The sequence below is a fragment of the Schistocerca cancellata genome, chromosome 2 (assembly GCF_023864275.1).
Source record: "Schistocerca cancellata isolate TAMUIC-IGC-003103 chromosome 2, iqSchCanc2.1, whole genome shotgun sequence".
Lineage (NCBI taxonomy): Eukaryota > Metazoa > Arthropoda > Insecta > Orthoptera > Acrididae > Schistocerca > Schistocerca cancellata.
Genome location: NC_064627.1, coordinates 307,823,899 through 307,838,503, shown reverse-complemented (window position 1 = coordinate 307,838,503; position 14,605 = coordinate 307,823,899). Strand labels below are relative to the sequence as shown.

The following is a 14,605-nucleotide window of genomic DNA, read 5'->3' as shown; positions in this document are numbered from 1 at the left end:
GTCTCATTTTTTAGATATTTGTTTGCCCATTTGCATGCTCCATTTACCGAGTTTTTATGTTTTTTTTCTCTTTTCGTCAAGTAAATCCAATGCCTCCTGTGTTATCCAGCGATTTCTACTAGGCCTTGTCTTTTCACCTATTTGATCCTCTGCTGCCTTTACTATTTCATCTTTTAAAGCTACCCATTCATCACCTACTGTATTCCTTTCCCCTCTTCTATTCAATCATTGCCTAATGCTCCCCCTGTAACTCCCAAAAACCTCTGGTTCTTTGAACATTTTCGTAATTTGCCATCTTTTTGTGGTTACTTCCTTTTTAACCTACAGATCATAACCAGTGAATTTTAGTCAGAGTCCATATCCAACCCTGGAAATATCTTACAGTTTAAAATCTGGTTCCAAAATCTCTGTCATACTGTTATATGACCAGTCTGTAACCTTCTGGTGTTAGCAATAAGTAAGCTATGGTTTGTTCAAAATTCTACCATGCTTCCTCTTTCATTCCTTTCCTGCAGACTTTCCTTCCCTTCCTTTTCTTACTATTGAATTCCAGTCCCCCATCACTATTAAATTTTTGTCTCCCTTAAGTATCTGAATAATTTTTTTATATCTCATCATACATTTCATCAAATTCATCATCTGCAGAGCTAGTTGGCATCTAAGCATGTACTATTGTGGTTGGTATGGGCACCATGCCTACCTTGACTGTGACGTTTATAGTAGCTTACCTACACTCCTTATTACTATTTGTTTTTGTATTTATAATTCTGTAGTCACCTGAACAGAAGTTCTGTTACTCCTTCCACTGAACTTCACTAATTCCCACTATATTTAACTTCAACCTGTCCGTTTCCCTGTTTTAAGCTTTCTAACCTACCAGCCCGATTAAGAGACCTAACATTTGACGCTCCGTTCTGTAGAATGCGAGTTTTCTTTCTCCTGATGATGACATCCTCCTGAGTAGTTCCTGCCCTGAGATCCATGTGAGGGACTACTTCACCTCCGGAATATTTTACCCAATAGGATGCTACCATTATCTAACCACAGAATGGGGCTGCATGCCCTCACAAAAAATTACAGCTGTAGTTTCCCTCTTGCTTTCAGCCATATGCGGTACCAGCATGGCTGTTTTGGTTGATGTTACAAGCCCAGGTGAGTTAACTACCCAGACTGCCCCTGCAACTGCTGAAAAGGCTTATGCCCTTTTTCAGAATCTTGTGTATTATCTGTGTCATGTTAACCTAGATTAAAAATTCCCTTTATGTCATACAATAGCATATTTCTAAATTCCAGTTTCTCACAAAGAATGTCAAATATTTTCAACGCATATGTTAGAATCATTATGTACTGTCCCTTATTTATGTTACTTATTTCTCAATTACAGATAACATTGATGAGTGGTTTCCTAAAGATATACCTGAAATATCACCTCAGAATTCTGTAATTATGAGTAATGGATTCAAAGACGATGGAAATAATTTTGAACACTCTGAGAATGTAATCAACAATATAACTAAAAGTTCAGCTATGGAATTCAGTGAAAGGAAGACTGACAGCTCATTGCTGTATGAGCAGGACATAAAAACTTGTGTAAAAGGAACTAGCATCCCTTCCAGTCCTGTGTCCTCCAGTGGGAGCAGTTTTAATGCAAGTTCATTGCAGAATAGGTTATTTAGCGAGAAGACAGTGTCGAATATGAAGAAGTTGATCAAAGACAATCCCCAAGGACTCTGGGCCTCTGAGTTTCCTGCAATTTACAAGGTAGGTGGCCATTATATTGTATTTGAGTGCACCTAGTGGTAATAATGCAGATACCTGTTATGGTTATTGTCGTGTATCAAACATAGGTCATTACTAGAAAATGTTAGCTTGATATTTTGCAGGTATTTTGTTGTGATGGTTATTCATTAGTCTTAAAAATCCACTATGTGAGAGAATTAGTCATGTTGAGGAGCGTTCTCAGTGGACAATTTTGCATTACATGTTCAGCTTCCTTGTGGTTATCTTATGTGGTTGGCTGTAACTTATAAAGGAGAAAATTAGTTTCTGATGCAGAAAGGAACCTATTACAGAAGAGAAATAATCTTCTGTTTTATCTACCTACATCGTGACAGAAATAAAGATTTATTTCATCATTATCAGTTATTTGAGTAATACAATATTAGTAAATCCTCGACTGAATATGGATATTTGAATAAGTGGAAAAAATGTTCACTGAACAGTGAGTAGGAACATAAAGAAGAAGTTAAACATTAGTGCTTGTTTTAAACTTGTGTTATTATTTGGAGCACAGACATGTAGACTTTACATTGTCATGCCATAGTACCAGATGTGGCAAACATGATTGCGAGAGAGGGATTTTAAGAGTAGGATAGGACAGTCTCTCAGGTGTAATCGGAGGCATTTGAAGAGATGCTGGGGAGTTGACAATGGGGATGGGGCAGTATAGAAGCAGACAAAAAAGGAAAAATAGTGTAAATGAATTTCTGTAGCCCTGTCAACATAACTGAAAAGGAGGAGCAAAATGGGACAGGTTGGAAGGGGGCATAAAATGCGAGCAACAGTGGTAGAGGTAGGTATGGGGCAGGAATTACGAACAGAGGGACTGCAAATATGAATAATTTGTCAGAGGAACAGTTCTCACACATCAAAGAAGATTTAAAGGGGAAAGGGGACTTAGAAGACACCAGTTGTAAATCATTCAGACGATTTACCCTCATATTTATGTTAATGGAAAGCTTGTTGTTCTTCATGCCAATATACGTAAGCGAGTGCTTATTATGCTTATATTAAGTCACATATAAACTATGGAGTAACATTCTGGGGAAAACTTGCCATTTTGACTATTATGCATTTATATAAGTGAATCCATTTCATTTTTCAAAACAAATGTAACAGATAGTGACAAAGTTCCACTGAGGAACTGTGGTATTCATGACTGTAACAAGACTTGGTAAAAGCTTTCATACAACTCACACAAATATCAGAATGTATCAGAAGAGTCCACTCCAGATACTATTAAACTTCTTAATAAACTCTAAGTGGAAATAAAAGCAATACATGCCACAAAGTCCTTAAACAATTCTTAGTCATATATACAGTGTCACTGTTTCTACTCAGCGAGTTGTTGCATGGATATATAAATTCTTTTCATAAAATAATATTTCTTCTGTATGTCTATACCAGCTATGTTTAAGTCAGATTTCCAGGTCTTGTAGTCCACAATGTTTTCTGTCCTGTTTATGGAGAAAAAACATGCGAGTTGTCAGATATCTGTAGAACATTGTGCTATCATAAATAGAATCAGTAGATTATGAAGTGAAGTAAACCAAATAAAGAAATAATGTATATGTGTTTCCATGTTTTGTTCATATTTTTATACTAACATAGTGTGCTTTCACAACTTTATATTTCATAGCTGCTATCTTTTTTGCGCAATATGTCTGTAGAATTTTGATGTCTGATTTTATCTATTAGCCTTTTAACCCATATGGATTGCTGCTCCATTCTTGGAACTTTATATTTCACATTTTGTATGAAGTATATACTGTGGAGAAAGGAATACTTTTTATATGATGATGCATTGTTGCCACTGAGTCGGTGTGTGCTGCAGTTACTGCATTGTTCCTTTACATATGAGTACTAGAACGGTCATGGTAGAATGTTATATCATTGAAGCATGTTAGCCTCTTAGGCGTGTTTTAAATACCATGTATTTTTTGACCCATTTTCAATGTTTGACATTTAGTAAATATTAAGAGTAAACTTTGCATTTGAAATGCAGTAATCTGTGGACCTTACAATTTGTGATCACATATCTGCAATAAAAATCTTTGTTGCAGCTTTGGAACTCCAGACCTGTCATTATAATTTTTTTAGCAGTGTAATTTAGATAAACTGTTGAACATGATTGCTGACGAGAATCCTCACTGCTTACGAGAATCCTCACCTACACAAAGCAATGTTCTTATAACTATCAACAAAATTGAAAGATGTCATACGTGAATAGTGACGATGAAGTACCATGTCTCTGATAAACAATTCACAGCAGAAGGTAAAAATCACAACTGTAGTTGGCAACAAAGTGAAAATAATTTTGCTAGGTCCTTGATGAAAGTGATGGTCGCAAAGTTGTGAAAAACTCTTTTTACAAAATAATAATTTGAAAGAAAGTGATATACTCCCACAAGAGACTGTGTCTTGCAACAAAAAACGAAGACAATCAAAAATAAAAAGTGATTTTTACAGAGGAAGATCTGCACTGTTGTACCTGTTCATTAAGGGAATAAGTGGATTCTTAATCCTTTAATTTCAGAAAAGGGCCACAGTCCTGTTGAATTATTTGAGATTTTCTGTGCTGAAGACCTTATAGCCATAATGGGAACATACACTGTAACTGTTGCATTAACACAGTGAGGTCTAGCATCTCTTTATAAAGTCACGAGATGGAACAGACAGCTGAGAAGAAAAATAAAAATTTATCAGCCCTATTGTTTTTCTCATTGCACAGAATAAATGGATGGAGTAGATCACCTGGATGAAAATGAAGGATGCAAATTAGAGGCAAAAAAGTAGTACTGACAGCTAATAATTTCTCATTAAATGCATCAGTAGTGAATGCTTGATAAATCTCCAGATTAGAATACAAAGAGCAAGGAAAAAACTTTAGATAATTTGCATTCACACAACACATAACCATGACATACCTATTAAAGTATTGATAAAAAAGCTTTATGGGAAGATCTCTCACTAATTGTCACACATACTGAAAAGAAAGCCTCACAAGAAATGAGGTATGATAATGAGGTACACTATATAACAAAAGAGTACAAACAGACACTGAACATCGAAGAATGTAGATACTTACTCTTCTGGCACTGCTGTTCAAAAGTGGAAAGACAAAAGACAGGGATTAATTTTTTTAGTGCAAACTTTTTTGAATGAAAGATGTTTTTAGATGGTAAAGACATATGAAAATCACAAAAAAGGTTAATTTCTTAAGGGATTAAAAGTACGTCCCAAATGGGTTAAGGTAAAATGTCCTTTATTGTTGTAAGTACCAGCCTTTCTAATTGTTTAGAGGCCCTATCTCCACGTAAAATATTTTACTGTATATTTAACATTTTGCTGCCAGCTCCACATCATTATGGAAGCACAATGTAAGATTACTAGGCTTCAGTAAATCAATTTATGTGTGGCAAAACTGCTATGGAAAGTTTAAGTTGGTATGAGCCACAGACAGACAACATTATGGTTTGTTTTCCCTCATGCATGTTTAAAAGTGATGGTTATCCATACTCTTATGGCATGTTTTGATCTGTGTTAGTTGTTTGTACTTCCCTTGTTTTGGTGTAGCATTTTCAGTGCTTTCTTTCCCCTAATGTGGGTGATAATTTTATAGGAGCACTTTGGAGTGGCCTTGGATTACCATGCTTATGGCTATGTGAGCATGGCAGCTGTAGCAGCTGCATATTCAGATGTTTTTATTTGTTTGAGACGAAGTTCAGCTGACTTTCTATTATTTGATTCAGAGGCACCTCTGCCCAAGCATTACGCGAACAATGGTAACATGAGTAAGTACATGAAATTTTCTCTGATGCATTCTGGTTGTAATAAAGTTTTAAATATTTTATTTTATGCATCAAACTTTCATACACAATCTATTGCAAAATTTAAGGAACTTTAAGAATAACCATGGTGTTTGCTTAAAATTCTGGTTTTTTTTTTTTATTTGTGCAATAGAGCCAGTTTCATTACATTTGCAGCACAATCTGGCAGTTATTTAGTGATGAACAGGTTTGTCTGTTCTTTCATTTATTCAAACATATTCCACAAATATTTCACTTTTATCTGTGCATGTTATTATTTTATGATATATGTAATTGTGTCATGATCAACAAATGTGAGAATTTAATGTTTAATAATAATTTTTTTGTGTATGTGTGTCTTGTCTGTTAACTTGCCATTTCAGTAACCTTGTAGTGTTTTCTTGAATCACTCACCGAGCGAGGTGGCGCAGTGGTTAGCACACTGGACTTGCATTCGGGAGGACGATGGTTCAATCCCGTCTCCGGCCATCCTGATTTAGGTTTTCCGTGATTTCCCTAAATCGCTTCAGGCAAATGCCGGGATGGTTCCTTTGAAAGGGCACGGCCGATTTCCTTCCCCATCCTTCCCTCACCCGAGCTTGCGCTCCGTCTCTAATGACCTCGTTGTCGACGGGACGTTAAACACTAATCTCCTCCCTCCCTCCTCTTGTATCACTCCAGAGCACATAATGTTCCTTTTGCAAGGAGAACAAGCATTATAATCACGTGCAAATTGACTATAAAAAACATTTATTTTGGTCTCTATCTTATTTTTACCTTTTTAAGGTTGTTTCATATCTTCCAGTTTTTTGTACACTGAAACAGTATATTTTGAAGCTATATAATGATGTAAGCCATTTGAAAATGTATTGATTACTTGTACAGCACCCAAAGAATTTCTTTGTTGTATTTGTATGTAGCTGCATGCTACACCGATGATGCCATTGTTGAGATTTTTGTACAGTTGACTAAACGCTTTTAAGTTTTTGCTAACCTTTCATTGATAATTTTCATTTCAGTTGAATATGACTTTTGTTAGCTGATAGCATGTCTTGGATATTCAAAATGTTGCTCTATGCAGCTACATTTTTATCGTGTATTCCGAACTCTAAGAAAAGAGTTTTCTTGTAGTCTGCTTTCTTTCTTTGAAACGTGATCTCACCTTGTAACTTTCCAAGGTAATACTTTAATATTCTCCTTTAATATCGTAACTTCTCCAACTTTTTGTTTTACCCTGCTGTGTCCATACAAGACGACACATTGGAAAGGCATTGAAATAGTATGTATGAGGAATGGATTTTAAAGTCCAATTCAATTCTTTGTTTACCATACTGGGTAAATGCCAAATACTTGTCATCAAAATCAGTTCCACCCTTAAGGGAAACTCAAGTGTACACTCTTATATGTTTTGCTGCTCTGTTCCATTATCTTCTCTGAGTCTGCTTGTGTCACTAGTGTATACATGCAGCTTCCAAACTGTGATCTTGCTTTTCACTTTTTCTGTTTTGTAACATTCCATTTGAATTTAGGAAACATTATTCATGAAAAAGATGGTATTGAAATTCACAGATCAAGATACTGATCTCATAAAAAAATTCCATTTCACGATATGGAGCAGTGGTGTGTCATAACTTCAACAAGTGTGGGCAGTATAATGTTTACGCTTAGTGCTTAAATTGTGGTGTTATAATTATGATAATTATGCACAGTTGTTGAGAGTGTATGGAAAGTGAATTAGTCACAAGCCTTTGTTTTAAGAAGAAATTTCGGAGAACGCACTTTTGGAGCCCAGCATTGTATGGTAGTGAATTATGGACAGTGAGAAAACTGGAAAAGAAGAGAACAGAAGTGTTTCAAGTTGTGGTGTTACAGAAGGATGTTGAAAATTAGGTTGACAGATAAAACCAGGAATGAGTAGGTTGTGTGTAGAGTCAACGAAGACAGAATGCACGGAAAACAGTTGACAGTAAGGGGCAGAAGGATATCCATGGAATACCTTCCATGGCGCTAGAGGAAGTTGTAGATGGTGAAGACTACAGGAGGAGGCAGAGACTGGAATATATCCAACAAATAATTGAGATGTAGGGTGGGAGTGCTGAGATAAAAAAGTTGCAAGTCATTCATGGCGGGCTGCATCACACTAGTCGGAAGACTCATGACTAACAAAAATAGAAATCCTGTATTTTTTTGTGCAGTAAAGATTACTGATTCAAGACATGCTGCTTCAGAAAGGTTGATCCACAACTGTATAACATTGAGGAAAATTTGATAAATTTTTATTTTGTCCATCTCGGTTGCATGAATATACAATTCATTGGTGCAATGGTTACATTTTTTTGGGCTGGTTCACCCATTCTCAAACCACACACCAAAAAATTACAAAGTATATATGTTGCAGAAAATATTCACAAACAGTATGCATGTCCATGTTACAAGTGCTTATATGATCATAGATACGCAGCGTTACTAACTGAACTACTAACACAACATTGTGTGAAGAGGCATGAACTGCTTCATCTTCATCTACACCTAAATTTACATCTACACCTACGTGACTACTCTACAAATCACACTTAAGTGCTTGGCAGAGGGTTCATAGAATCACTTTCACATTAATTATCTATTTTTCCGTGCAAGCTCTGATTTCCCTTATTTTGTTACAATGACTTTTTCTCCGTATGTAGGCAAGTGTCCACAAAATGATTCCCAACCCCAAGTCCTGTATCATGGCCGTGTAACTCTCTCCCCTGTTTCTCAATAATACAAAATGTGTTGCCCTTCTTTGAACTTTCTCGGTGTACTCTGTTAATCCTATCTGGCAAGGATTCCACACCATGCAGCAGTACTTCAAAAGAGGGTGGGTGGGTGTAGTGTAGGCAGCCTCTTTGCATCTTGTAAGTGTTTTGCCTGTAAAACACAGTCTTTCGTTTGTTTTCCCCACAACATTTTCCAATTTAAGTTTATTCCTAGGTTTTTATTTGTGTTTACAGGTGTTAGATGTGATTGATTTATCTTGTAGCGAAGTTTGATTCCTTTTAGCACTCATGTGGATGACCTCACTTTTCATTCCTTAGGGTCAATTGCCAGTTTTCACACTATACAGATATCTGAATTGTTCTGCTATTGGTTTTGATCTTCTGACGACTTTACTAAACGATATACAACAGCATCAACTGCAAAGGAAACTTGGACAGCTGCTCAGATTGTCGCATAAATTGTTCATGTAGATAAGGAATAGCAGAGGGCCTCTGACCATTTCTGTTTTACTAAATGACTTCTGTCAGTTACTAAGAACTGCGACATCACAAATCCATTTCCATAACTCAGATGATATTTCATAAGCACACAATTTGAATACAATCTGCTTGTGGGATAAGGTGTCAAAAGCCATCTCCGTGTGAGTGAAGAGCTAGTTGTATTTCACAAGAATGAAATTAAATCCATGTTGACTATGTCTCAATAGACTGTTCTTTTCGAGCTAATTCATAACGTTCGAACACAAGTTCCAAAATCCTGTTGCATATCAACTTTAATGATATGGGTCTGTAATTTAGTGGATTGCATCTGTAGCCTTTCTTGAATATTGATGTGACTGTGCAACTTTCCAGTCTTTGGGTATGGATTTTTCGTCCAGTGAGCAGTTGTATCTTATAGAGCTATTGGATCAGCATACTCTGGAACAAAAGTAATTGATTTACAGTATGGACTGGAAGACTTGCTTTATTAAGTGATTTATATTGCTTTGCTGCTCTGAGGATGTCTACTTGTAAGTTAACTCATGTTGGCAGCTGTTCTTGATTCAAATTGTGGAATATTTACATCTTCTTTGGTGAAGGAATTTTGAAAGGCTGTGTTTAGTAACTCTGCTTTAGCAGCACTGTCATTGATAGTATTTCCATTGCTATTAAGCAGAGAAGTCATTGATTGCGTCTTGCCCCTAGCATATGAGATGGAATCCAAAATTTTTGGGACCGGTGCTGCCATGTGGAAAGTAGAAGTAGTAGATCTTTGCAATGCTAGCTGGCGAGAGCTGCACATTTGATGAGTCAGTGTGTGGAGTGGCATTGAGCTGGGAGGACGTGTTGCGAATCCACAATGATTTCTGTGATACTCTTGTGTTTGGTGTGAGGCGATTTTACGATGGATCCGTGAACAGAACAATGTGTGTGCATCAAATTCTGTGTGAACCTCATGAAAAGTGCTATGGAGACCCTTGCAATGATTCAACAAGTGTCTAGGGGACAGAGCATGAGAGCAACAATCGTCCCAGTGGAACCTGGGCTCTCCAAAACGGAAAAGAGCGAGACAGGTGAAGAGCATGATCATCGTTTTCTTTGATACCATGGGAATTGTGCACAAAGAATTCGTTCCACCCGACCAAACAGTGAATTCTGCATACTACTGTGACGTTTTGAGACGGTTCCGTGAGGAAGACGGCCTGAACTTTGGCGTCAAGGGAACTGGCTGCTGCATCTCAACAATGCGCCCTGACACAAGTTCTTGCTCATCAGGACCTTTTTGGCAAAAACCACATGGCAGTTGTACCCCACCCACTGTACTTGTCAGATTTGGCACCTTACGACTTCGCACTATTCCCAAAACTGAAAGTCAAGTTGAAAGGCCATTGGTTTGACACTCTAGAGAGGATTCAAGAAGCATCGGTGGCGGTGATAAACATCCTCAAAGATCGGGATTTCCAGAAAATGTTTGACCAGTGGCAGAAGTGCTGGGACTGGTGTGTACGTGCAGATGGGAACTACTTCGAGGGTGATGGTGACCATAAGTCCAAAGGTAAGGTTTTCAGCAGATGGCAGCACTAGTCCAGAAAATTTTGGGTAGCACCTTGTATGTTACATGTGACCTCAATCTCTTTGGATTTTCTGCAATGTTTTGAGACAGTTTTTTTGTGGAAACTATCATAAGCATCTCGCTTTGAAGCCCTTGCTAAATGTCAAGCTTCTGTAAAATTTAGCTAATCTGGGAGATTTTACATTCATTTAAATTTGGCATTTTTTTAGGTGTTTCTGCAGCAGTGTGCTGACCTGTTTTGTGTACCATGGGGGATCAGTGTCGTCTTTTGTTAATTTATTTGGTATAAATCTCTGAAATACTGTTGATACTATTTATTTGAATTCAAACCACATTCAACATAAACTTATTCTGTTAATTTAGAAGGAGTGGATATTGTCTCTCAGGAAGATGTTAAGCGAATTTTTATCTGCTTTTTTGAATAGATTTTCTTTTTTGTTTATTTTTGGTGGATTTGAGAGTTCGGTATTCATTCTCACTACAGCAACCCTGTGTTCACTAAATCCTGTATGTGATCTGATGCTCATTATTAGCTCAGGATTATTTGTTGCCGAGAAGTCAACTGTGTTTTCACAACTGTTTACTTTTAGAGTGGGCTTATGAATTAATTACTAGAAGTTATTTTCAGAAAATCTGTTTAGCACAATTTTGGATGGCATTTTATGTGTACCTACGGATTTAAACATGTATTTCTGGTAACTTATTGAGAGTCAATTGAAGTCACCACCAACCATAATTGTATATTTGATGTACATGTTTGAAATTAGAGGCAACTTCTCTTTGAACCTTTCAGCGACTCTATCATCTGAGTTCATAGCTCAGTAGAGGAATCCAATTATTATTTTATTCTGGTTGCCAAGAATGACCTACCCATACTAACTCACAGAAACTATCTACTTCAATTTCACTGGAAGATAAAACTACTTCTAACAGCAACAAATATGCCAGTGGCAACTGTATTTAGCCTAGCCTTTCTGAACACCATTTGGTACTTCGCAAAAAATTTGGCTGTACTTTTCTCCAACCTCAGCCGGCTTTCAGTGCCTGTAATAATTTGAGCATCAATGTTTTCTATGAGGTTCATTCAAATGAAACCTGGTCAGTGCGTTTACCTTTGCCTTACATGGAAGGTGGCACTACATAACTGTGGGTATGGTGGCGCCATCTATTGATCGAGAGACTGACACGTATGCACCGTTTGATGTTACGCAGTGCCAGTGTGATTTCACGCTGAAGAGAAGGTGGTCACACAAGTTTTCGTCCACTACTGAACGTGCAGGCAAGTAAGCAGACACAATGAGGAATAATATGATTTTTTTGCAGCAGACGGAGTTGGAGGCCGTGAAACGTTTCAACAGATGAAGGCTGTGTTCGGTGAGTACAGTCAGAGTCGTTCAAGTGTTGTGGAATGGCCCAAACGATTCCTTGAGAGGCGCGAGTCACTGGAAGATGATGCTCATCCTGGACAGTCTCATCGTGTCATTACACCGGAAATGGTTGCGAAAGTGAATTTCTTAGTCTTTGACAACCGCAGAATCATCGTGGACGAGATCCATTTCTTACTGGGTACTAGCGTGGGCACCGCCCACACCATAATTCATCAACACTTGAACTTTCGAAAAATCTGTGCGCATTGGGTTCCCCACCAACTGACCGCCAAACAGTGCACTATTCGAATGGCTCTGTCTCTGAGTCATCTGCAACGTTAACATGAGGAGGAATACGGCTTTCTATCACATACTGTCACAGGTGACAAAACATGATGTCACCATTTTGAACTGGAAAGCAAGAGTCAGAGCAATCAGTGGAAACATGCGACTTCACCATCTCCAAAGAAATCGGAGGCTGTGCACACCAGTTCTGGTAAGGTGGTGATGTCCTTCTATTTTGACCACAAGGGCCCCCTGCTTGTCGAGTTCCTGGAACAGGGAACCATAATCAATGCCCAGCATTATCAAGCCACTTTACAGAACCTTAGACGAGCCATCAAGTCGAAATGCCGAAACACGTTGTCCGATGGTGTTATCCCCTTCATGATAATGTCACCCGCCCACACATGGCCATTGCGGTGAAGATGACATTGCAGCAGTTTCGGTGGGAAACACTGGAACATCCACCATACAGTCCCGACCTTTCACCATGTTACTTCCATGTGTTTGGACCTCTAAAACAAGCTATTCATGTGACTTGGTCCAGGCCTGGGTCCGACAGCAGCCAACTAGCTTCTTCAAGGATGGAATCAACCGGCTGGTGTCGCAATGGGATAAATGTGCCAACAATTTTGGCGACTATTTTTTAGTATGTGTACTTTGTATAACTATATTGTTGAGTTAACAAAATCGTTACCATTACTTTACATTAGTGACCAGGTTTCATTTGAATGCGCCTTATATTAGCGCTTATAGCTCTCGTACTTTCTGAACACACCCATGACAATTTACAACTGTTAAACCAGTGATTCCTAGATTTACGTTCTTCCTGTGTTCGACTTGCACTTTTTAAGATTGAAGCCCTTTGTGTTTTTCCCCAAGGCCCTCCAACCTAAAAAAACCACCCAGTCCACACCACACACTCCCCCTATCCATGTAGCTGCCTCCTGCATGGTATGGACTCCTGGCCTATTTAGTGGAAACCAAAACCCCAACACCCTATGGTGCAAGTTGACCCCTAAGTTGATGAATCTGCAGCCTACATAATTGCGGAACTGTCTTGAGCCTCTGGTTCAGACCCTCCACTTGGCTCTGTACCAGAGGTCCGCAGTCAGTCATCGACTATGCTGCAAATAGTGAGTTCTGCTTTCATCTTGCAGGCATGACTTGACAGCCTTTACCACTTATGATAGATACTCAAAACCAGAGAGCATGTCTTACAATCCAAAGTGGCACACACCATTGGTACCAAAGTGAGCCACCACTTGCAGTTAACCACACCTTGTGCTCTTCATGGCATCTGGAAGGCCCCATTCCATATATGGAATGACTCCACTCAGTATGCACAAGAAGTTCACACTGGCTTCCTCCCCTCCTTAGCAGCCATGTCCACGTGAGCCCCCACAATGCACTTAACATGGGTTTCTTCTGAAACAGGACATGTTGACTGAGGGACAATGTCAGCCACAGATAACACCTGGAAGATGTTTGTCAGACTAACTGCGGAGGCCTTATGTTTGCCACCCTGCACTCACCTCAGGAATTTCGCCTTTTGCTGTCTGCCCTGCCCCGAGATGACATTCCACTCGATCACCGGTGAGGGGTCAACCTAAGTGTGAGCAGTAACTCGGATGGCCACCATAAGCGGGCAGATTGGGGGTTCATACTGGGCATTCGTTGGATCCCCACGACCAGTCCATAACAGTGATGCCCATCCACTGCAGACTGAAGCCGTGTAACCAAAGCGAACACACCCAGGAGCTGAGAGCGAAGTGTCAACAACTCAGCTTACATCTACTCAACAGCAATCACAGTCTCTATCAATATGGTGGAAAACCATACTATAGAGACAAAATAATGATGGTTGACAAGAACTGCAGAACTCTACTGTAGATACTACAGAAAACGCAAGAACTGTGTCCAGTAAATTAAGTTAACTAGCAGAATTTCAAAGGCTAAACTACTGAAGAACACAGATGGAACTATATAATTTGCTCCTAGTTAGGAACTCGTAGAATGTCACAAAATCTGTTACTTTTTTTGATAAAAACGAAAATGCAAGAACTGTGCCTAGTAAATATTTAATTATCACACAGAATTTCACGTACTAAACTCCTATTAGTTCACAAAGGTGCTGCCATATCCACTGTTATTTATTGATGCCATTTTATAACACAGGAAATGCCAGTTTTACATTACAAGACTGTTAAACGATTTTCTAAAACAACTTTGCATCTAAATTAAACATACAAAGCCAGGAGGTGAAGTCTAGCACGTCCTTTCCTATACAACCCTCAGTTGTCATTACAGGGTAAAATAATATCAACCTATCTCTTAAAATAATGAAACAGTATCAAAATTGTCACAGTCCATACAGGAAGTCAGTGCTAAAATCTAAAATTTCTTTTTTTAATTATATGTTATTCGAATGCTGCCTGAAGAAATAAAATAAAGTGAGGTGCAAGACATAAAAATACTGCATCTTTTTTTATTTACATTATTTATTTAAAATTTGATAACAAACCTTCAGTTACACAAGGCCTAAACAGTAAATAGCAC

At 38.4% G+C, this 14,605-nt stretch overlaps 1 protein-coding gene across 1 annotated transcript in view; it reads left to right on the top strand.

The window, feature by feature from the left end:
• LOC126161691 (uncharacterized) overlaps window positions 1-14,605 on the top strand; it is a 302,362-nt gene that overhangs the window by 125,133 nt on the left and 162,624 nt on the right. Inside the window, exons 7-8 of the mRNA XM_049917707.1 lie at window positions 1,385-1,761; window positions 5,402-5,573. Coding sequence (XP_049773664.1) covers window positions 1,385-1,761; window positions 5,402-5,573 — 549 coding nt within the window. The remainder of the gene's footprint in view (window positions 1-1,384; window positions 1,762-5,401; window positions 5,574-14,605) is intronic.